The sequence below is a fragment of the Thunnus thynnus genome, chromosome 14 (assembly GCF_963924715.1).
Source record: "Thunnus thynnus chromosome 14, fThuThy2.1, whole genome shotgun sequence".
Classification (NCBI taxonomy): domain Eukaryota; kingdom Metazoa; phylum Chordata; class Actinopteri; order Scombriformes; family Scombridae; genus Thunnus; species Thunnus thynnus.
Genome location: NC_089530.1, coordinates 11,426,847 through 11,450,440, shown reverse-complemented (window position 1 = coordinate 11,450,440; position 23,594 = coordinate 11,426,847). Strand labels below are relative to the sequence as shown.

The 23,594-nt window shown below is 41.4% G+C and overlaps 2 protein-coding genes across 4 annotated transcripts; one reads left to right on the top strand and one right to left on the bottom strand.

Moving 5' to 3' along the window:
* The first annotated feature begins 3,032 nt into the window (after positions 1 to 3,032).
* fbxo11a (F-box protein 11a) lies at positions 3,033 to 14,878 on the top strand. Of its 3 annotated transcripts, none has more exons than XR_010931332.1 (22): positions 3,033 to 3,377; positions 5,343 to 5,467; positions 5,586 to 5,667; positions 6,267 to 6,411; positions 6,887 to 7,016; positions 7,559 to 7,642; positions 7,739 to 7,871; positions 7,958 to 8,064; positions 8,158 to 8,269; positions 8,359 to 8,465; positions 8,720 to 8,857; positions 8,975 to 9,192; positions 9,283 to 9,463; positions 9,603 to 9,725; positions 9,961 to 10,046; positions 10,158 to 10,234; positions 10,380 to 10,523; positions 10,724 to 10,834; positions 10,979 to 11,086; positions 11,183 to 11,233; positions 11,385 to 11,483; positions 12,992 to 13,131. XR_010931332.1 is itself a non-coding variant. In XM_067609827.1 (22 exons), the coding sequence occupies exons 1-22, from the start codon at positions 3,284 to 3,286 to the stop codon at positions 13,119 to 13,121; spliced, it is 2,640 nt and encodes an 879-aa protein (XP_067465928.1). In that variant the 5' UTR covers positions 3,035 to 3,283; the 3' UTR covers positions 13,122 to 14,878. The 3 variants fall into 3 exon arrangements, 2 of the variants coding, with proteins under 2 accessions (XP_067465928.1, XP_067465927.1); XM_067609827.1 differs by having other exon boundaries at positions 3,035 to 3,377; positions 6,270 to 6,411; positions 11,183 to 11,291; positions 12,992 to 14,878; XM_067609826.1 differs by having other exon boundaries at positions 3,035 to 3,377; positions 11,183 to 11,291; positions 12,992 to 14,878.
* Positions 14,808 to 22,816, bottom strand: msh6 (mutS homolog 6 (E. coli)). The gene is made up of 10 exons (XM_067609825.1): positions 22,449 to 22,816; positions 21,213 to 21,415; positions 20,873 to 21,048; positions 18,094 to 20,668; positions 17,153 to 17,436; positions 16,852 to 16,969; positions 16,674 to 16,763; positions 16,403 to 16,557; positions 15,144 to 15,343; positions 14,808 to 15,028 (listed from the first exon to the last, which is right to left on the bottom strand). Exons 1-10 carry the CDS (start codon positions 22,709 to 22,711, stop codon positions 14,947 to 14,949), a joined length of 4,146 nt encoding a protein of 1,381 aa, XP_067465926.1. The 5' UTR covers positions 22,712 to 22,816; the 3' UTR covers positions 14,808 to 14,946.
* Between the last annotated feature and the right edge of the window lie 778 nt (positions 22,817 to 23,594).

The window sequence follows — 23,594 nt, the reverse complement described above, 5'->3', positions numbered from 1 at the left end:
GAATATGTTGCATGATTTATTTTTTTTGCTGTCTCTGTCTCCCCAGTTAATCTAATGATCTACCAAGAACGGACACAATTTCACACAGTCACACTTATTTCAGTAGGAACTTAACAATGAAGTATACTACTGTTAGTCAATGCGCCTTGTTACAGAGATTAAGAGGTGGAAAATTGAGACTGATTCACCTCTCAACTTAAAAGAAATTCCACATAGGCCAACTTTGCAATAGCAACAATCATGTGCTACAGTGTAATCTCAATTTCCACCAAATTTCCCATTCAGTAAAACTGAGCTGTCATCATCAGGCCTCTGTCACAGATTTTTGACACTAGAATAATTTTGATAAATTTGATTATATAAATTTTTCTACATACACAGGTATGCAGTAATGACTCTTCAATGTTTCCCCTTGAGTAAACTAATTTAAACTGACAGGATTCAAATATCACCACACCTGAGGCAAAACGCTATGGCCATACTTGGCGGTTATACTGGTAAACATAGAATTTTAATGCAGAGCTCCTTTAAACTTTAAGATCTACAGAGTCAAAATTTTTCTCCTCAGATTCACTGACTCTCATTTTGTGACTGATTTTGTTTGCTTTTAGCTTTAGCAGTTTCCAACATTTTAAAATTTTTTGTCTTTTTCTTCTTTCCTATTTTTCTTGAAACATTGATCCAATTTCCATAGTATCTGTACCCAGTACATGTAGATCCGAATTATCACACAAATATCTTTTTTTTTTTCATTCTTAACATTTTGGGGTGAAGCAACAAACATGAAGTTCATGTTTGCATGAATTAATTGATTCAAGTAACCAAGTTTCTCACACAAAATGTGTGATGAGCGCAGAAATGAGGACGCTCACTTGGTCAGGCTTAATAGCACCACCATCAGGCCAAAACATCAAATTTTGGCCTGGTTACATTTTCAAATGGGAATATGTCAGACACAATTTCACGCTCTTGTGCAAGACTTTTGCCAAATCTCTGAAGGACAGACCTGTTCAGATGTGATGAACAAATGTTATACTGCTCATAAAATGTCATGGGCCTCACAGGCTTGGATTCCATTAATGGTTGATTGTAGCTATAAAACTTAACTCATATTGTTTTTACTCTTTAATATAATTTGTTGAGTCAGATAAACTTGTTAAATGAAAATGCACTTTTTAATATATATGTCAAAGTCACATTACATCACAAGACCTGTGTAAAAAAAAAAAACACTGAGGGATGATCACGTTTATGGGCTTCCTGACTTGCAAGGCTAGTGAGTTTGATTTCTCAAAAACAACAACAACAGCAACAACAACAACAAAACAACCAGACTATGTAAAATGTTTTGTGATATTGCTGGAACACATCAAGTTTGGGGAAAATGAAGAGTAAGTGACAAACCTTTGAATTTATAGCCAAAAGAGACAAATTTCTAAGCATCATGGAGTCAGCACCAATGAAGCACCTTACATTATTGTTACCTTTTGCTGTTTTACAGTATTAACACTATTATTTCTCTTGAAATGCCCTCACAATTGTCTACCAGCTGGAGTTATTTAGGACATGATAAGTACTTGGTTATATAAGCTTGCAGCTAGTTGATCACAGTTCCAGGAAATGTATTCATTTCTTTAAAGTGCAGTCAAATATGTTATATTCTGCAATACAAAGACACAATATAACCCCCATATATTCAATGTTTGAATATTCGGATTCCATTCTGTCATGATTTTCACAATATCACACAATATTGCAATTCTGTGTGCTGGGCATTGCAAGGTTTGAATGTATGTATATGATGAAGTGTGAAGCAAGACAAAAATGAGAGCATATCTACTCTCTGAGTAAATCATGTCCTCTGTTTGACATAAAAAGTATCCATCCAGTCACTTATCCAGGTCAGGGTCACAGTGACAGCATAAGCAGAGCAGCAACTTGTTTCAACACCTCCTGGAGGATCTCTAGGCAGCCTCCAATCCTAACTTAGGTCACAATCAGACTGCACATTAATTGTTTACTAAGAAGACCCTTGCAGATTTTAGGTTCCACCATCCAGAACCTGCACACCTCCAGATTCAAGAAACGGACAGGGAAAATCACTGCACACCTCTCACACCAACTTCTCCCATCTAATAAGTGCTACAGAACACTGTGCACCAAAACCACCAGACACAGGAACAGTTTCTTCACCCTTGCCATCACACTTATGAACAGTTAACTCACTGTGGCATTGTGCAGTAACCCTGGAACATTATAATACCCACTGCACCTATAAATTATACATAGTTATTTTAGTTTACAACACAAAATGTGCAATACATTTTAGTCATTACTGTATATTTGAACAGACTGTATATACTGTACATAAACATGCATATAAAGTAGCATTTCACTTTTTTTTACAATTTAATATTTATCTCAGCACTCTGTGCTCTCTTCACTTCTTTGCACTATTTGTTTCCTGTTTACACTCCAAGGAAAGGGTTTCACATGTATATAGACATTCCTTGTATATACTTCTGAAGATTGTTTAGTTGTTATTATGTGTGTAAGTACATCGAGAGCCACTAAACTGCAAATTCCTTGTATGCATAAACATGCGTGGCCAATAAAGATTACACTGACTCTTGCAGATTATAGCATGTTTAAACTTGTACAAACTGTAGTGTGTGTGGTGTGTGTGTGTGTGTGTGTGTGTGTGTGTGTGTGTGTTTTGCATTTTGGTTCAAATTACAAATGATCAAATGCCTATCAGCACTGTAGGATGAGTTGCATGTTTTCCTCCTTCAGAAGGATATTGTCATTGACACCTTACCACACACCTATTAGGGTTGTGCTGATGAGCTCCAGTTATTAATCTGGGAGCAATTATTAAACTGGGAGGCAGTTTGCTGCTGACATAAACAGCAGGCTTTACCAGGATAAATGCTTCAGTGCTTAGGCTTGAAAAGTGAAAGCAGTCAGTGTTGAATAGACCGCCGTGAACAGGGGGGAATGAGACGTGACGGAGAGAGGTCCTGGGTCCTCCCATGTGATGTGACCGCGGCCTGACGGACTGTGCTGCTCGTCTGTTTATGGCTCCTCCTGCTACAGTACAGCGGGGCAAGACGTAACAGCAGCGCAGGGGGAATAACACACAACCATACGTTTTTTTTCCAGGAGCCACGGCGAAAGATGGCAGACCGTGCAATGCTGAAGAAAAAGACATAGATGATGTGCTCAACGTCGCCTCTTCTGCTGTGAAGGCTTCGACATTTCTTCAAGATTAACAACACCCCAAATGAACTCCGTCAGAGCAAGTAACGTTAGCAGAAGACCCAGGCGAGTATCGAGGCCGCGCCCGGTGCAGCCGGAGAGGAACCACCAGGAAAGAGGTAATGTTAGCTAAGCTGGCGTTATCAGCTGGTGTACGGGTTGATTTGTGTGTTTTTATGATTGGACAGACTGGACGTTTTTGTTTATGTTCATATATAGTGCGTACAACGGGATAACGTCGGTTGCCGTGATAAAACAGCGGGTAGCTAACAGCAGTCTTGAACGGGCGCTGTGCAGTCAGGAAACACCGAGGCTTTTGTGTTTCCTAGCACTCAGGCCGCGCTTTGTTTTGCTTGATTTTTGCCCGGAGTCGGCCTTTCTTTTGCTTGTCTGACCTCTTATCGCTGCTGAAATTTGCTCTTTTTTGTCAGCTAACGTTACGTGAATAGTGAAAGTGACAAACAAGGGGTTTGCTTGACTCACAAGTGACAAACGCAGGGAAGGATACACACAAAGTGGTTTTGCCAGTTGTCGTAGCATGCTAACTGAACCTAGCCAGTGTTAGCTGTTATTATTAGCATGTTTGGCTAGCTAAATGCGTCCAGACTTTATAAAAAAAGCCCCAGCCTTCGTAGCCTTTGCAACGTTAAAATGACAATGCATGGATATAATGCATGTAATTAATGCAATAACGTTGCTGTTACAACTCAGTCACATCATGTTTTGGGGTTTTTTCTGCAGTAACAACAAACTGTATGATTTAAGCAAATGCTGGCTGCAATTTTTCAAAGTAAACATTAGCTAGGAATGCTCTTTAATCATAGTTGCCAGTGGCTAGAAGCCAGTGGTAGAGACCCGGTCAGTGTGGGGGTCACTGGTCAGTAACATTAATGTTTGGTGAATCTGATTACACGTTATCATGCGGACTAGTGACATGTTGTGATGTTGGATCTCAGAGCATCAGTTGGATGACAATCAGCTGAGGGTGTCCTCTTAGTTACTTGATGTTTCTCACAAAGAAAACAGCTTGGTAATTTTGACAAAACAACCTCTTAAAGCATGATCTGTCAAGCTCAACCTGATGATGAATGATCAGTTCTCTCAACTGTCTCACTTAATTTGTTCATGATCTGCCAAGGTACCAATTTCCCTCCATCTGGCTGCTAACACAGTAGCTCAGTTGGCATTTTCATAGTGTTTGATAACGGATTGACAGCAGTTTACTTTGCCAACTTTACATAATTCAGTGTAAATTATCTCTGAGACTGATGTCCACCTGGTCTTAAATGTGTTTGGAGGACCTATACATGGTTTTTGGTGTGCAATTTCAGAGAAGTAGCTTTTGCTGACCCAGTTTGTTACATAGGCAGTGTTTGTAGTGGTTACTGGCCTAGTAGCCGGGGAGAGTCATCCTTGCAACCAGAGCAACAAGCAGACAAGAATTTGCATCTCCCATCTGGGGTAGCTATCAACTCATCATGCCATGGTAAATAGCCTTATAAATAGAAGTCAGGTTTAGCTCAGGGTTGATGCTATGGTTGGTTTTCTTCTGTTGATTGAATCCTGCTCTTGATAGGATTTGTAATCAATTTGTTGCATACAGAGCAGGTACTGAACAGAACTGTTTTTGTTTCATGTGGGTTTTTTGTTCTGTGACTGATAAATTCTGTTTAGGCGATTGAATCTGGTAATCTGTTCTGCTGCTTTTTACTGAAACATTTCTGTTTAAAAGCTCAAATTATAATCATCAATGGGTGACTATAAAGTGATGTTTTAAATTCACATTTGTTGTTCACCCAAAGATGTGAAACATGCGTGTAAATTGTCATCCGTTCGCACAGATTAAGCTACAAATGCTTCAGGGCTTCACAGCAGAAAAGGTTACACCACACAGGAGAAAAAGTGAACACATACTGATTGAGTATTATTTAGTAATTGTACTCATCGAGAGATAATTGTTGAGTGGTTATACAAGAATATCCAGTTGCATACTCTTCATCATGAATATGTTGCCTGCTTTGGATCAGTTCAATGGATGGCATTCCAAATTTTTATTTTTAACATTTTTTTCCCACCTTTTCCAGATGAGGACGTTCCTGCAGATATGGTCGCAGAAGAATCCGGTCCAGGAGCTCAGAATAGTCCCTACCAACTTAGAAGAAAGTCTCTACCCAAGAGAACAGTGTGTCCGACAAAGACAAACATGGAGGTACATTTATTGGGAATCCTCAAATAATAGTGTAAATGATGATAAAAGATTAAGATTTCATTTAATAAAACACAATAATAAATGTTTGAAAGTTTCCACTGACTTTCTCTATCCGCAGGGTGCTTCCACTTCAACCACAGAAAACTTTGGGCACCGACCTAAGCGCCCCAGAGTTTCAGGAAAGTGTCAAGATTTACCAGGTAATTATGTGCACATTATTGACATATGATGTGATGTTTCATGGAAAAAATAGAACTTTGCTTATCTTTGTTTTCTGTCAAACAGTGAGATGGTTTATGTTGTGTACCTTGGTGTGCCTAATTTGCCTTAATACACTGCAGCCTTTGCAGTGGGACTACTGTGTACATTGCAGTGCCTGTGCTGAAACAATTTATAATTTAGGCCTAACACATTGCAGGTAAAATGTGACTGGATGTGGTCTAGCAGCAACATACTTGCTCTGGTGGTCTGTAACTGGCTCTCAATTACAGTCACAGAGATATAAGCCTCCATACTATCCACACAGTCTGCGCACATTTATGAAGAAGTAGTGTATTTGTTCATGAACTGAAAGCAGCCAGTTACTATTTTTGAACAGTGCAGTAGGACAATGAAAGGGCAATTCCGATCTTTACATTTTTAAAATATTTCAAAGTAGCCTTCATCATTTCTGCTGTTGCTATTGTGACTCCAGAGGTAGTTTTGGTTCCTCTTCTTACTATAAATATGCATAAATAACCTCCCTGTCTACCATTAAACATTTTCTTATTCTAATCCCATGGTCTGTCCCTCCTCTCAGCAGCTCCAGCAGAGCAGTATTTGCAGGAGAAACTTCCAGACGAGGTGGTGCTAAAGATCTTCTCGTACCTGTTGGAGCAGGATTTATGCCGTGCTGCATGTGTGTGCAAGCGCTTCAGTGAGCTGGCCAATGACCCCATCCTCTGGTGAGACTCACCGGTCTTAGGACCGTGTTTTAAATCATGGGTGGATGTTCCTGCAACTGCTTGAAATCTTCGAAAAGAGTTTTTTCAAGTTGTGTGTGTGCGTGTGTGTGTCACCAGCTGCTTTTAATCAATTTCTCTTTGAAATTGCGCGGAGAAAATAACTGTCCCAAAGCTACATGTTCAACTTTTTTGGATGGTTACACCAGTTTTCTAGCTTGAATTGAACAAGTGAACAAGCAAGAAGGAAGTATGCTTTTTGTGTGCCTTGGTCAGGCTTGGTGCATCAGAGCCCCCAAAGTGGACATGGCTTTTTGACCGCTTTCATTTTCATACAGTCATTAACTTCCTAAAAAAACCTTCACAACACAAATGTAGAAGCCTTAAAGATGCAGTCGTAGACTGTATTGTAACATGTAAGAATTCTACCACAAATGACGAGGATGACATTAAATGTTTTTGTGCCTTCATGTTTCAGGAAGAGGCTGTACATGGAAGTGTTTGAATACACACGACCCATGATGCACCCTGAGGCAGGGAAGTTCTACCAGATAAACCCAGAAGAATACGAGCAGCCAAACCCGTGGAAGGAAAGTTTTCAGCAGCTGGTATGGGACATCATGCTGACTTACTGATTCACTGCTGATCTTGATAAAAACAATCTTGCTTGAAGTCTTACTTACAAGTGTCGGTTAAGTAATGGTGATGCATTGTTATCATGTATTGAAAGGTTTATTGTCGAAAGGTTTTGCCAGCAAGACAAAAATTTGACCCTCTTTGCCTTCTTTTAATCTTGACACCGATATTTTTGTTGCCGAGAGTTGCTTCTGCGCGACTTTAAATCCTCTGTGTACAGATGGTTAATGTCATGTGAAAGGGCAACACCACAGGCCATAATGGTGACATTCAGTATGCAGGGCGTAGAAGGGAACTATGTGTTTAAATTGTATTCCTTTGTGATATATTGACCTTTTAGGATTGTTTTCCCTGGACAAAAATGCTTCAGACGTTTTTTCTAATGACAGCTTTTCTCCCCCATCTTGTTAAAAATGTAATACCAGTGTGGTGTCTTTGCTGTCTGAAATTGTACATTAATATGAATTAGTCAGTTCTTTAGCGTGTGAATAATTCTGTCAATGTTTCTTTACAGTATAAAGGAGCACACGTTAAACCAGGCTTTGCGGAACACTTCTACAGTAATCCTGCCAGATACAAAGGGAGAGATAACATGTTTGTAAGTGAACTGTTTAACATTTTTTAGTTTTTCCCCCCATTCTCATGCTCCAGCCATTCACCTGACCTGTCTTTTTTTTTTTTTTTTTCCCTCCAGTACTATGACACCATTGAGGATGCTCTCGGAGGAGGTCAGGAGCCTCACTTTGATGGCCTGATATTCGTCCACTCCGGTATTTACACAGACGAATGGATCTACATCGAGTCGCCCATCACAATGATCGGAGCCGGTACGTGTGTATGAAGTCATGGTCCAGTGTCACCGTGTAGTTGGTTAGTCTACTCTCTCATTTGACCTTTCTGAATTATATTATAGCTCCTGGAAAAGTCGCCGAGAAAGTCATCATTGAGAATACCAGAGACTCCACATTTGTATTCATGGAAGGCTCAGAAGATGCTTATGTTGGATACATGACCATCAGGGTGAGATTTCTTTACTTTTGTTATCGTGTTATTTGAAGTCGTCGTTACTTTTGTCACAGTTGTTGATAACTAACTGTGGACTGTCCACTGCAGTTCAACCCTGATGATAAATCCGCCCAGCACCACAACGCACACCACTGCTTGGAGATCACAGTCAACTGCAGCCCCATCATCGACCACTGCATCATACGCAGCACATGCACAGGTAATGACGCTGCTGCTTCTTTGATCGGCTTTATGGCCGGATGTGTGTGTCTAAGGTGTATTAATAAATGTTTGCTCTGCTCGTTTCAGTGGGGTCAGCTGTCTGTGTCAGCGGCCAGGGCGCTTGTCCCACAATCAAGCACTGCAACATCAGCGACTGTGAAAACGTTGGCCTTTACATCACTGACCATGCGCAGGTAAGCACAGCTTTCTGCCTGTATGGTAAGGTATCACTTTAACACTGAAAGGTATATGTTAGCTTGTATTATTGTACTGTAGCCGATTGAGCAGCAGCAGCAGCAGAGCTCATCTTGCTCTTCACATATTCATACACATTCCTGGCTGGTTTTGTAAACAGTAATTATGTTCCAAGCAAAACAAGCTGTTTAAAATTAACTTTGAAGTGGACATGAAGACGGACTGAGACTTAAACTTATTCATCATTGTTCAGGGAATTTACGAGGACAACGAGATTTCAAACAACGCTCTAGCTGGGATCTGGGTGAAAAACCACGGAAACCCAATCATCAGACGGAATCACATCCACCACGGCAGAGATGTGGGAGTTTTTACGTTTGACCACGGCATGGTAAGTTAAAGCTCTTTGCCGTTTGATGGTGTGCTTTATGTTAAAAAAATCTATTGTTGAGTAAATCATTTTGGCTGGAGCTACAGTAAGTTTATGGGTTTTTTTGTCCATTTCCAGGGTTACTTTGAAAGCTGCAACATCCATAGGAACCGTATTGCTGGCTTTGAGGTGAAGGCATACGCCAATCCAACAGTGGTTCGCTGCGAGATCCATCACGGCCAGACGGGGGGCATCTACGTGCATGAAAAGGGCCGCGGCCAGTTCATCGAAAACAAGATCTATGCAAATAACTTTGCTGGTGTGTGGATCACCTCTAACAGTGACCCCACAATAAGGTCAGTGTGGTAAATACTAAATTGAAAGTATCATTTAAAAGGTATCAAATTGGGCACTCGTTTACAGATGTGTCATTTGTCCAAATACAGGGGCAATGCCATCTTCAATGGTAACCAAGGTGGAGTGTATATTTTTGGTGATGGCCGAGGCCTCATTGAAGGGAACGACATCTACGGTAATGCCTTGGCAGGCATTCAGATCAGGACGAACAGCTGCCCTATCGTCAGACACAACAAGATCCATGATGGCCAGCACGGCGGCATATACGTGGTAAATATTTTCCAAACATTTCCTGACATTTAAATCCACAAAATGAAACATAGTCTTACATCTTAACACCTTTTTAAACTTTCATATGGTATGATTTTGTCACATAACAGTGATGTATGGTGGTTTTTGTGTCATGCAGCATGAAAAAGGACAAGGCGTCATCGAGGAGAACGAGGTGTACAGCAACACGCTGGCAGGAGTGTGGGTGACAACAGGCAGTACGCCAGTGTTGAGGAGGAACAGGATACACAGTGGGAAGCAGGTAAAACTTCAAGTCTGATCACTAGAAATAATGTGAAGTGACAACTCAAAGACACACATGAGTCCCATATACACCTGGATGACATGTATACTGTTACCTGATGTAGCTACACAAGCATAATATTATGTGATCACAATAGAAATGTCCTATAGAAACAAGCAATTTCATAACATGCATTTTAAAACCTGGAGTAAATGAACATATTTTTGCTAAACCACTTTTTTTTCTTTCTCAGGTCGGGGTCTACTTTTATGACAATGGCCATGGCGTGCTGGAAGACAACGACATCTACAATCACATGTATTCTGGAGTTCAAATCAGGTTTGTGAGAAACATTCGCAATGACAAAAAATGTGTATTACAAAAGTCTCAACAGTCAGCATTAGTGCAGCAGTGGATCAACTTTCCCTTATTTGTCCCTTTTTTTGACAGAACTGGCAGCAATCCCAAGATCAGGCGGAATAAGATCTGGGGAGGTCAGAATGGAGGAATTCTGGTTTACAACTCAGGTAAGACTTTATCTGTTTTCTGTTTTATTTTTTCTACAGACAGTCATGGCCTCTCTCTCCTTTCTTCTGCCGTACGACCTCTGACAGTGTGACTACAGTTCTCCTCTGTCACCCTAATAATGAAACATGCATATATGTTTTTCAGGCTTGGGCTTTATCGAGGACAATGAGATCTTTGACAATGCTATGGCGGGAGTGTGGATCAAAACGGACAGCAACCCCACTCTGCGGAGGAATAAGATCCATGACGGCAGAGACGGGGGGATCTGTATATTCAATGGAGGAAGAGGTAACTCTCATGAAAGCACACGTATATCATCACAGTAAAGCAGTTGCTAGTTTGATATGTATCTCTGTTTGTCAGTATATTTATCCTGCCTTAAACTGTTTGATATATCAGCATAATCAGTAATACACAATCTATCTGTAGGATGCTTGTACAGTTATATTTTCATGTCAGTAGTTTGACATTGAGTTTGTTTTTCTCAGGTTTGCTAGAGGAAAATGACATCTTCAGAAATGCCCAGGCGGGAGTCCTCATTAGCACCAACAGTCACCCTGTACTGAGGAAAAACAGGATATTTGACGGCTTCGCTGCGGGTGGGTAACAGCATACAGGCTGTTATGTAGTTATTTTAAATTGTGACGGTTATTATGGTTTTTCAGCATGTTTACAAATGTGTCTGTGTACACAAACAAACTTAATTGAAACTATTAACTATGAACTATGATTTTCTGCACTAGGTATCGAGATCACCAATCATGCCACGGCGACCCTAGAGGGCAATCAGATCTTCAACAATCGCTTCGGAGGGTTGTTTCTTGCATCTGGTGTCAATGTTACAATGAAAGGTACTTTCTTAGTCATGAAGATTTTGACATATTTGCTTGATAAATGCTGAATTTCCTTAATTGTAGTTTACCAATTACTGCATTTTTTCCTTCCAGATAATAAAATAATGAACAATCAAGATGCCATTGAAAAGGCTGTGAGCAGAGGTCAGTGCCTGTACAAGATTTCAAGTTACACCAGCTACCCAATGCACGATTTTTACAGGTAATCCATGTTTATACTTGTGATCAAGCTGACTAGAACGTCCCCAACTGTTTGTCTTGTGATTTTTGACGGATATAATTTGGCCTCCCACAGGTGTCACACCTGTAACACAACAGACCGCAACGCCATCTGTGTGAACTGCATCAAGAAGTGTCACCAAGGACACGATGTGGAGTTCATCAGACACGATAGGTCAGTCTTACTGACCCATGTTACTACAAATGATGTGATTTACATAGACAATTTGTGATTGTCACTATTTAAACTGGTGTTTATACATGTGGCTTGTGAATGGGATTCTGTGTGATCTTGCAGGCTTTAGAGAAGGTGTGATCATGAGTGTCTGTAAGGCAAGTTTAACCTGTGTTTCAAAGGCAGCAATCAGGAAAGTTATGTTAATGAACAGTCTCACATTTAAAAGAGAACTCAAGTGATATAGCATTGCACGTCTAAAACATTGTCGCACTCACACTAGACAGTTTTTAAAAAAACAATCAAAATCAATGCAGCAGAACCAGAGATGCCATCTTTTTTTTTTTCTTTAATCCCACATATTCAAAATCTAGCGACTACACTTCCCACAGTGCAACTCGACCAACAACAGTTCAATTAGGAAATTCAGGTGTGTTGTGCTAGTAGCAGCTAATACACCTTCAGGCTGCTAGCCTCAAACAGAGATGAGTGGGCTACAGAGGTCTAGTACCCTCACCTCTTTTTAACTCCACACCCCTAGATGTTGTTCATTTTCAAACTTGTAGGTTTCAACCCCAACCAAGGCTGCCTCTAGTGATGTCACTTGGGGAAATTTGTACAACTTTTTTTCACACATGTAATAGTCCTCCCAAAGACCTGTAAACATACTTGCCTTTGATGTGTAAAATTTGTGCAGTTCCCCTTTAATGAACTGGAACTAATCATAATAATTATCATGTTTTATTAATTACCGACTGTAACTGTTTCTATTAATTACTGGCTAAGCAGGGGTGGCACAAGAAAGACAATCTGACAATCAATTTAAGGGTTTTATTTACCTAAAAAAACAAAAAAAACAATTACATCTGATTGACAAGAGCCGTGACACTGTTTACATAAAAGTTGGTAAACTATTCAAGTAAAGGCGTGGATGTCCACCTCAAGGTGTAATTATCAGTCTTTACAGCTTGAGCACCTGGTGTGGAAGTTTGTAACGTCCATTACAAACGGATCAGTTTAACTTGAATTGTAGTTAGCCATTCAGATTGTTTTATTTGCTGAGGTTCAGATATTGTCCCTCAGTTACAACAGAGGTGAATGTAAGTAATCAAAATTTTAATGGGCCAATCACCACAACTCCAGATATTAATCACACCAAACATAAATGGGATGAACTCCAGACCTCTGATTGCCACTTGCATCTAAATCACTCTCATTTGTTCAGTGACTCAAAGAGGTCCATGCATGGTCAAGCTCAATGCATGAAGTGAAACAAATTTTCACTTCATTCGTATTATCAGGCCCACTGATGTCTGCATGCTTTCACACAGCCGAAGACGTCTTTTGACGTGTAGCAGCTTTGACGAGGGTCAGAAGTGGTCCAACAGGGTGTAAAACACAGGGATTTGTTTTTACTGGCCACTGAGTGCTTTCTATATTATGCTTTCCTTATTCATACAGTTCAATATACAGGTTGTAATCCTTTCTCCTCTTCTCTCCACCTGTAGATTCTTTTGTGACTGTGGCGCAGGGACACTGTCAAATCCTTGCACGTTAGCCGGAGAGCCGACTCACGACACCGACACACTGTACGACTCGGCCCCTCCTATAGAGTCCAATACACTGCAGCACAACTGAGCTCAAGACCTGGGATCCTTTTGCGCTTCAGGAGTAATGGACATGAGACACTTTAAGTTCTGCAGTGGAGGAGGAAATCCAAACTCAAGATACAGATTCACTCTTACAGAGCATATACAGTGACTTCAAAAAAAAAAAAAAGAAAAAAAAAAGACTTGGACATGAATATGCTAAAAGGAGACATTTAGAGAAAAAGAAGGTGATTATGGATGCCTCGCTTTTTCTTTTCCTTTAATTATTTTATAAAAAAAAGTTGACATTAATGGGACAGAGCAGAAGAGCGTTTGACTCAGGGTTTGTGGGCGAGTTGAGTTGGTCAAGTAAGTGAAACCGGTGAAAGATGGACATACGCCGCCGAGGCTCATCTGCTTTTGAGAAGTGGAAAAACGAGATTCTGCAGTCATGTACAGACCCATCGTGGACAGACGCTCAGTCAGCCGAGGCACAACTTTTCTCATGTGGAGGCAAAGGCCCCAAATACAAAATGCTTCCATCACTGGGCAACCGACGTGCTCGTATGATGCGTACGAGAAAAATGACCTAGCACTTCAGCTTTTTTTCTCCCCCCCTTTCAAGACAACTGTTGAGATTTGATTTTAATGCTTTTTTGTGTAGTTTTGTATTTTCATGCAAAAATCTTACTGTACTTGAATGTCTTTATTTTATTAAATGTGTTAATTTTTTTGGTTATTATACCCTAGAATTGCTGTAATTATACTCATGTCGCAGTATCTAACTTCTTTCTGTGAAAGAGATCAGAGAAAAGAGAGGAAAACACTACACATTTTCTCCAGCAATGTTGACTCATTTTTACATTTGCAATACAGAGAAACAGATGCTGAAATGTGCTTTCACAAGGCTCGTATGACTTTTTCTGTTTGGGACCGAATCATAAATGCACATCTTTGTAAGGGAACTGAATAGTTGTGATATTTCAATCTGTTTTTGTACATAATCTATGCATATTTCTGTTTGTATTGGGCCCATAAAAGAAGACTCCACTTCACAGGATGCTCTTATGAGAAAGATTTGGGGCAGAATCAATCATGTATACTCAAGGCTTTCAGTTGTAACAGTTTAGGGATGTAGTTTGTTTGTTATTCTAATGAAGATAGAGCCTCCTGTTTACTTATTTACCAAATAAACACATTTCTGGTCAAAGTATTACAATGGATCTGTTAGGAACTTATCTAATGACATTTAGATGGTTGTACCTCATGTGATTTATTGGTTTTGTATATTATAAAATTTATATCCATCTTGCCTTGTATTAAAATCATTGTAGTTATCTTTTTTCCTCTCCCTCTGGTTCTAAACTCCAATAAGTGCTGCTTCTTGACCCGTTAAGAAACAATTTTTTAAACTTCATTTTTCATCTCCACTTTCGTCAAGCCCCAGAGATGAAAGAGACGAGTCTTGTGAAAGCAAAGCTAATTTAGATGTTTTTTTTTTTCCTTGTTTGCCAATGTTGCTGGAGAATTTAAAAGGCTTTTACTCTACTGAAGCTGAGACAAGTATCTATATACAGCGCTATATGGTTTCATTGCCCTCCCCCCTACTTCCCCTCCCCATTCATGTGTACTGGTGATTGTGGGTTCTCATACAGACTGAAATGTATGCATGTATCATAACATCTAGACTTAATATATTGTGAAGTATTCAATAACCGTTATGTAGGCGCTAGCGTGAATTAAAAGGGTTTAATTTCCTAGATGAAACATTGTCATTTTTTAAAAATAAACTTTATTAGATCATTACAGTAGTGTTTTTTCTAGCGCTGAGATAACAGAAAAAAGAATCAGCAAGAACGAAGCATAAGCACAAACTACAGGGTGTTGATCATCTGAACGAGTGATGCAAAGTGTGTGTTCCCCAGTGAAGTGTCTTCAGCAAACTGGCAGAGCTTCCTGTGAGGGTAGAGAGAGGTAGAAGATTATAATCAAGCTCCTTGTTTTGGATTCCACTGCAGTACAATGAGGTACAAAACCTCCATATTAGTTCAACTAGAATATTAATACATACTTGAAGAGTCTGAGGCTGATGGTGCTCTTCTCAAACTCTCTGGCCTTTCTGTGTCCTGATTGGATGACAGCCTCTGGTAGGCTGGCGAGCCGAGCAGCGTTGAAGCCGTAACTCTTTGGACAAGCCCCGGTGATGAACTTGTAGAGGAATGTGATGGTCTCTTGACTTGGATCTTCACATTCATTCTCCACCATGCACGCCTAAAAGTGACAAAACACGGCATTGTACTTCTCAAGATAACAATGTTACACACGGTGCAAATGTGCAGCACCTCGGACAAACTGAACATCCAAATATATGAGAGCAACAGAGTAAAACTACAGAGCCCATTAAGAACAAGGGTCAGATAATTAATTTGAGAACAGAAATGAATAATTCACAATTAGATAGTTGTTCATCGACATAATTTGTGACACACAAAATTAATTCCCTCTAATTATTTGCACCACATTACTGCAGTAATAGATACTCGTGTTGTTTTTGTTGGAGAAGCACCCAGAGTGTTAGCAGCTGGCTAGCAGCTGTGTTTGGTGTAGAAGTGTTAAACTACTAAATTCATTCCTTTTTATTATTCAGCAACCAGCTTTACTGGTAAAATATGTTTGGGCACACAACGGATTTGACTGGTTTCCAGCAGCTCACAAGTCTGATCTCTTTTGTTTGTCCTTGTCCCCTCTTCCTAACACAAATCTGATGCAGCATTGGACATGTTTCAGCACTTTGATGAAGTCCAAGCTCTCAGGTCATGGATAACCTAAATGAGCTTTTTTTCTTTTTTTCCCCCGGTACAGCTTTATTTTTTTTTTTAACTTTTGACTGAAATGGTTTGATATAGTTTGGGTTTTGCCCTAACTATCACTTTGTTGCCACACAACATTGTGGGATCTATGAGATCAAACACAGTAAGAGATAGTTTCTGTTCTATTGATTGAGACAAAAAAAACAACTTTTACATAATTACTTTACAGGAACAAATAAGAAATCTGTTTGCAGAAATTATAAGTGATACTTTTCCCAGCCACTGTATGAAACTAAGAAATATCACTTAAAAAGTTCATTTCCTGTAGCAAAGGTATTCCTGAAAAAAAAAAAAAAAAAAAAAGCTTCCACACAGAAATTGGACATGACGTGTAACATGATGACAGGAATTAAAATTTCTCTAGATGATAATTCCAGTCTCAGCATTTAACAAATAATGTGGCTGCTACTGTTTGCTTGTGCAGTGCCATATTTAGCATGTTTTGCCCTGAGGTACTCACCATGTGGCCCAACCGCACAGCAGGGTTGTTGGCGTAATCCTCCACCAGGGAGTGGTAATGTGTAGAGAAGAGGGTGCGACAGCAGATTTTCTCAGCAAGCTCCTTCACAACAGCGCTGGCAATCGCTGTGCCATCATATGTGGCTGTGCCCCTTCCTGCAAACAGTTCACAGCTCAATGGTTACACCCCAAAAACAAATGAAGAGCCAAACAGTGTTGATGTATACTGTCGCTATGAATAAACCATAATTTTAAAATTCACAAAAACTTACCTAATTCATCCAGGAGCACAAGCGAGTGTTTAGTGGCATGGTGCAGGATGCTGGCAGTCTCACTCAGCTCAACGAAGAAGGTACTCTCTCCTACAGTAGACGTAATACATGATACAGGTTTAGCCCACAGAGAGGAAGCTTGGGACATTGCTTCTGTTACAGGAATTTGTCATTTTACCAGCCATAATACGATCCGAGGCTCCCAGCCGAGTGAAGACTCTGTCAACTGGTGTGAAGCGCAGGCTCTCGGCAGGAACATAGCAGCCCAGCTGAGCGAGGATGATCACAAGTCCACACTGCACCAAACAAGAGCACAGTATCTCAATATCAAGGGGAGACAGCTATAACAGCCCTGCACCTGGGCGTAGTATTCAAATTATTTCCACCCCTTTACATATTTCTATAAGTTTCTGCATTTTTATATTAATGTTCAAAACACTAAACATTTATTTATCAGCATGCATCCATAAATAACCCACCTGTCTCATGAGAGTAGACTTGCCGCCCATGTTCGGCCCTGTGACGAGGACGCACGAGGCCTGCCTTTCTTCCTCATCATTCTCACTGCTACCAGCGCAGCCGATGTAGATGTTATTTGGGATGAAGTCATCACCAAAAAAGGTCTTTGTGACACATGGGTGGCGGGAACCAGTGAGGTCAAGGAAGGGAGCTAACTGCTCATCATGTTCAGGGAGCACCACCTGCGGCCTGGTCATTGATCCATCTCCTCCCTGACTGTAGCGTGACAAGGCCAACAGCACATCTGAAAACAGACAATGACTCATTAGGAATCAAAAGTTAAGAGTAATTAGACACTGTATCAATCCAATTCACTTAAGGGTTACAAAAATGACAAAATATATAATTTGATTCCTGCTTTTCTTCAATAAATTCAATAAATAACTTGAAAGCTGTATTACTTGGTTAGATTTTGCAGGTCAAATCTGTTGTAAATAAAACCAAACATGACCTGTGGTAGAAGGCTGGCCCAGTGCTAGAAAATCACATTATCTAACTGCAGCAGTAGACAAACTATACAATTATCTCTGTAAGGAGCAAAAAAATGCACAACAATTTTCACAACAGTGGAAAAACAAACTACTCAGACGTGTTTTAAACGTGATAGGTACTTAGTGAGAGTAATATTATAACAAGCACTCAAGCTGGTGCATATCATCTTAAATATGCTTTATGGAAATGTATCTGCAACACCTGCAGGAAATGTATTCAGAGCAGACACCTGCAGCGCTAACTCATTTTCACAAGTTTTTTTTCCAGAAGGGAAATCCTCCCCTATGAGGCAAGACAAACAACACTGTGCTTTTTGTGCTGCAGTAATTAAAAGTATCACTTGACAAAATGAGTGATGGGTGTTGTGAAAAATAATGTTGATTAACGAGAATAAAAACAATGTAATTACCAAGCACTGCCATGCACTCCACACCCGTCTTCCAGTCTCTGTAGTTCTTGTCAAAGTTGTAGAAGAGTCTCCTCATGCAGTCTTTCAGGGCAGCGTCTCTCTTCTCCTCAAATCCTTGCAACTCTGAGAATAGTCGCTCAGTCTCCTTCGTCACATAACGCTTCCAGCCTTTCTTCGTCGACTTCACCTCGTACTCTTCGGGGATGTTCCTCTCCGAGACGCTGTCGGGCACCTCCATCTGAAAGCGGTTCCGCCCAGTTCCCCAGTAGGCCATGCTTTTACAGCCAAGTCTCTTTTTCTGTCTGTCCAGGTAATCCTGCAGCTCTCGCTCACAGTTCTTGATCCCGGTTAGAGCCTGGTCATACTCTGGGTCGAAGCCAGCCTTAGGGGTTATGACACCAGTAGTGCGAGCTTTCTGGTGGTCGAAGGCTGTCTCCCAGCGCTGAAGTTCGGAAGAGAGGTCTGGAAAGAGGCCGTCTTTTTCGCTCTTCTGACTGACCACTTGGGAAAGTAATCTAGACTGAAATTGGGCCGAAACTGGAGAAAGGACAGAGATGATCTCCTGCATGGTCTTGAAGCCTTCCAGCGTGGAGAGGAAGTCTGCTATCTTGCGTTTGCTGTAGGTGACCTCCTCGTAGAGAACAGCTCTGCTGTCTGGGTGGTCCTCGCTCTTCAGAGGAGTGCCGATGCTGTGGATTTTACTCAGGAGACGCTCCAAATCTGGGAGCTTCTTCAGCAGGTCTGAAACCTCACTTGCCTGGGCCTGAGCTCCCATCAGGTCGTCCACTGCATCCAGTCTGTCCCTGATGGATGAAGGGTTACAGAGAGGAGCGCAGAGCCACTGCTTCAGCAGCCTCTTGCCAAACGGGGTAGAGCAGGTGTCCAAACGCTCCAACAGTGTCCCCTCTGTTCCTCCTGAGCCATTCTGAAATATTTCTAGGTTTGCCAGAGTCACTCCATCCAAGACCATGCGCTGACGAGTCTGAGCAAAAAAGCTGGCAGGGCCGGCAGCTTTCTCCATCTCGACATCAACAGGGACATATTCTTCAAAGTTGGCCATGGAGAGCAGCTCCTTGTCCACCAGACACTTCTTCAGGTAGAAAATGCAGCCACCCAGTGCGGACAGTGCCAGCTCGTAGCCCTCCTTTGGGGTAAGGCACAGTGAATCACTCTCAGAGGTCATCTTTTTTAGAAGAGGAGGAAGGAAGCTGTTCCCTGTCCCCTGATCCTTGTCAGCAGTCTCACTGAAGTAATCTTCTTCCGAGAGGGTTTTAAGGGTTTTTTGAGCATCCCAGAACTGAGTGCCTGCATTGAGTCCTTCCTGCAGAGCAGAGGACAGAGAGGCCTTGAGTATTTTGCGTGTTTCAACAGATGGGTTTCCCCTTTCAAAGAGGACCTCGGCAGGGGCAAAGTGTGCTATCAGGGTGCGCAGACGTGAGCAGTGACGGTCGTCTGTGAACTGACCTACATGGAAATAACCCACAGAAGTATCTACAAAGCTCACTCCATAGGTCCGGCAACAGCCGGAGCTCTCCTCTTCAGCCTTTTCCTTTAAACTCAGCAGGAACTTGCTCTGACTCTCTGAAGGAGCGCCGTCCAACACACTGTAGGTTTGGGTGCCTCGTGTGATAATCCGGCAAACCTCTCTTCTCACCACGCGGTCAAACTTGGTGGGCTTAAGCATGGTCTTACAGCGTGCTTCCATCATGTCTGGGGTCTCCGTCTGCTCTACACGAGCCACCTTGTAGCCTTTTTGGACCAGTACATCTGAGAAACGTCCAAAGCCGATCTCTGGGAAGCCTGAGTGTGCCCAGCTTCCCTTCATGAAAGTTAGTCCCATCTCGTTGACTCCAATCACAGCATCCATGTGGTAGAGCTCATAGAACTTCCCCACCTTATAGAAAATTACTGTGTCAAACATCTCAGATTTGAGCTGCCACCAGCGACGCATACCAGGAGTGTTTCTGTTTAGAAAGTCTTCTGGCACATACAGGGTGGTAGGATCGTAGTCATCCTCTGTCTGTCGCCGCCTTCGGCTGTCTTTTCTCCTGCCATCCTGCAACCACTCCAGCTTCTCATGGTCCCAAACTGTGGCGCTTCCACTGGTGCCTGAGCCATTTGCTTGGCTCTCAAAGCTGTCAGGAGCAGAGAAAGCTGACAATCGATGCTTTGTGTCGACTGCGATAGCTGCTGGAGCTCGTTTGGGTGCACTGGGCGGGGTTATGGATATCTTTTCTTTTTTGTTAGCAGGCTTTTCTGCAGGACGTTTGCGCTTTACAGGCTTAACGGGGCTCTCTACTTCTGACTCTTGTGTGCTCTCCTCATCCTCCTCTTCACTGTTCACCGTTGCTTCCTCCTCTTCATCCTCACTGCTGCTTGCGGCATGTTCTGGTTTGAATTCCTCATCTGACCCATCACTGTCTGAGGCTACAATTATACGACGGCGCTTGGCCTTATTTCCCTTTTCTGTTGAAGCACGGGATGAACGTCGACTGGCTTTAGATGACTTCACATCTACATTTTTCTGTTCATCCTCATCACTGACCTCTTCATCAGTCATTGTTGAATTGTCAAGCTGAAACAAATAAGGATTGGTAATAAGAACATGTAACTTGCATTACTGATCTGATTAGGTAACAAAAACACTGTCTTACTATAAATACTGATGAAAAAAAAGCATAAAAATAACTTATTCTAGAAAATGTTGACTTTTATGTCAACATATTATTATTATTATCATATTAGTTAACATATTAATCAAACATAATCACAGTGTCACCTCCATTTCTTCATCATCATCCTCTTCCTCATCAGATGGATCCTCGCAGACAGACATCTTCAGTCTTTTTTCGGGGCTGTCAAACATGACACCGTCAGCGAGCTCCATTGCACGACGGATTACAGGTTTGCCACAGAAAAACACCCCTCCAGTCTTAGCATCACTACTGTCGGAGCCTGCAACACAAATGAGATAAGTCATCATTCAACGATGACAAAATCTATCATGTAGATGACTGGGAAGATAAAGCACATAATAATCACAACAACAACAACATAAATCATTCTTGGAATTTATAATACAATATTGATAATTATTATTATTTGTAACAGTAGCTAACCTTGGTACTCTCTGACATATTTGGTGCTGACCCATCCCCTAGTGGGGGGTTCATCGAAGAAATGGACATGTATGCGTTGGTCCCGACCACGGCCTCTCATTTGCTGTCCAGTCAGAGGTTGGGGTACCACCATACATGGCCACCAAGGGTGCCCCTCCAGTTTTGCCCACACAAGGGCACCAGCATTGAAGGAGCATGTGGAGCTGGTGAAAGGAAAGAAAAAGACAGCTTTTTGTTGAGGTGCAGACAGAAAACAGAGAGGGGTATGACATGCAACAATGATCCCTGGCCAGAATTGAACCAGGAACATCTTGAGTCTTAATCAGTAGGCCATGAGGACAGTTCATTGTATATTTTTAACAACTCGCTTTACTGGTATCCCCTAAAATCATACTTATCATGACCTGGGTTCCAGCCATTAAGATCTTTGCTTGCAAGAGAGATGACATTGTGCTGTCAAACTGACATAATCCTGCAGCATAACTATCCAACATGTTGGTTGTTGGATGTGTTTTGTTCCAAAGTTGGAACAAAACACATCTTAACATCTCAACTGTAAAGTTTACCAACTACTTTCTCTTATAAACTTGATATAAATTACAATTTTAAGTGTCATAATCTGGTATGTTAAATGTTGCTAATGCTGTCCAACTACACTAAATCAAATTTCATTACGACATTTGGTAAATTTACCTCGTCCAATTTCTCAACTATTTTCCCTGATTTTAGTTTTGTTGGGGCTCACAACACAGCATCACATGATGCAAGCCGTCTAGTGGACGAAGACTAAAACTACACACATTGTAATGGGGAGGGGAGTGTTGCCATGATGAGTTCACTGAGTAAATATCACAATCACCACCACACCAGCTTATGTGCAGCAAATCAAAGATAGTGAACATTGACAAGTGACGATCGTTAGTAGATTTCACATTTAATATCTTACTATATCCACGTTGTTACATTAGAGAGGAGTTGTTGTGGTTAGCAAGGAGAACATAATAGGTTTTCAAAGTCGACTGACTCGTCTAAATGCAGCTTTTCCCAATGGACCAAATTGATTCGAGGACTGAATTGCTTTTTATTTAGCTTAATCCATTTCTAACTGACAGACAAGCTAAAGCTAAGTTTTTTTTCGGGCCTTGCAGGCGTTGCTAATAGGAGGAAACGTCAACAGTGCAAAACGTGGCTGCAGCAATTACACCGCTCCCAACAGGAATATCACCGTTAACTCACCTTTCTTTGGTTTTTGGTGTCTTGTCGCCGAATAGTTTGTTGAATCCCCCTTTGGCAGGCTTGGAGTTACTTTTCGGCTTGACTCTGTTGGTCTTGGTCGGTTGCTGCTGTGCTGCCTGCTTAGCTTGCTCTTTCGGAGAGGAGTTGGACTTCTCAACCGAGGAAGGCAGGTCTGCCTCGACGGGAGAAGGACTGGGCTTCGGCTTGGAGACCGGCGGCGGAGACTTGGTGAAAAAATTGAAAAGAGAGCTTTGCTTCGCCATGTGTCCGGGTTTTAGGGAAACTATTTTATGATAATCCTAACTACAGCACCCTGCGTCACCTAGCACCCAGCTAGACAGCGTCACGGCGCTCTGTTCGCGGGAAATAGACTCATTGGGTGTAGTGGGCGTGGACACGGAGCTTCCGCCAATGACAAGCCAGTACACTAAACCACGGAAGTCATGTGGGCCCTGTTTTTGGCGCAATGCAAAAGTGATTTGGTCGTGTCTAGATGGTAACCCTAGATTTGCAAAACTCTCGTGAGATTTGTGCACGTTGTTCCTTTATTGTGCGCGTTGTTTGTCTCGTAGAAGACGTGTTTGTGTTTTATGATATGACAACGCTGTGTGTTAAGGTCTGGTTAGGGTTATCAACACTTGATTAGGGTTAGAGCAGGATCATGGTTTGAGCTAAAACGATCACTCTCGCGAGATGTTTCGCAGCTCTAGGGTTACCGCCTAGACATGCTAGACACGACCCTTCCTGTTTCCATCTTAGCTTTATTACCAGAACCATAGACCAGAACAGAGAGTACATGCACACAACAGAGAGAGACCTGTGTACAAGAATGAACTTGTACACTTTAAGCATAGACAGATGCACTGATAATTTACAGACACATGTTTGATATTATTTTCATGTTAGGAAAAGCAAATTACAAGTGGGATTGCAAATACATAGAGATCAGTGAAATTGGAGGGTGTAACTTCATATTTTTTGCAGCTCATTCCATTTGTATGCAGCATAGTATTTGAACCCACTTTTTCCAAGTTAAGTGTGAATAAGAGTTACAGCTCTTGTTAAAATGCCCTGTGATCTGACATTGTAAATACTGTATTTAAATATAAGCAGAGAGCAGATGCAATTAGGCAGTTTTTACAGTAG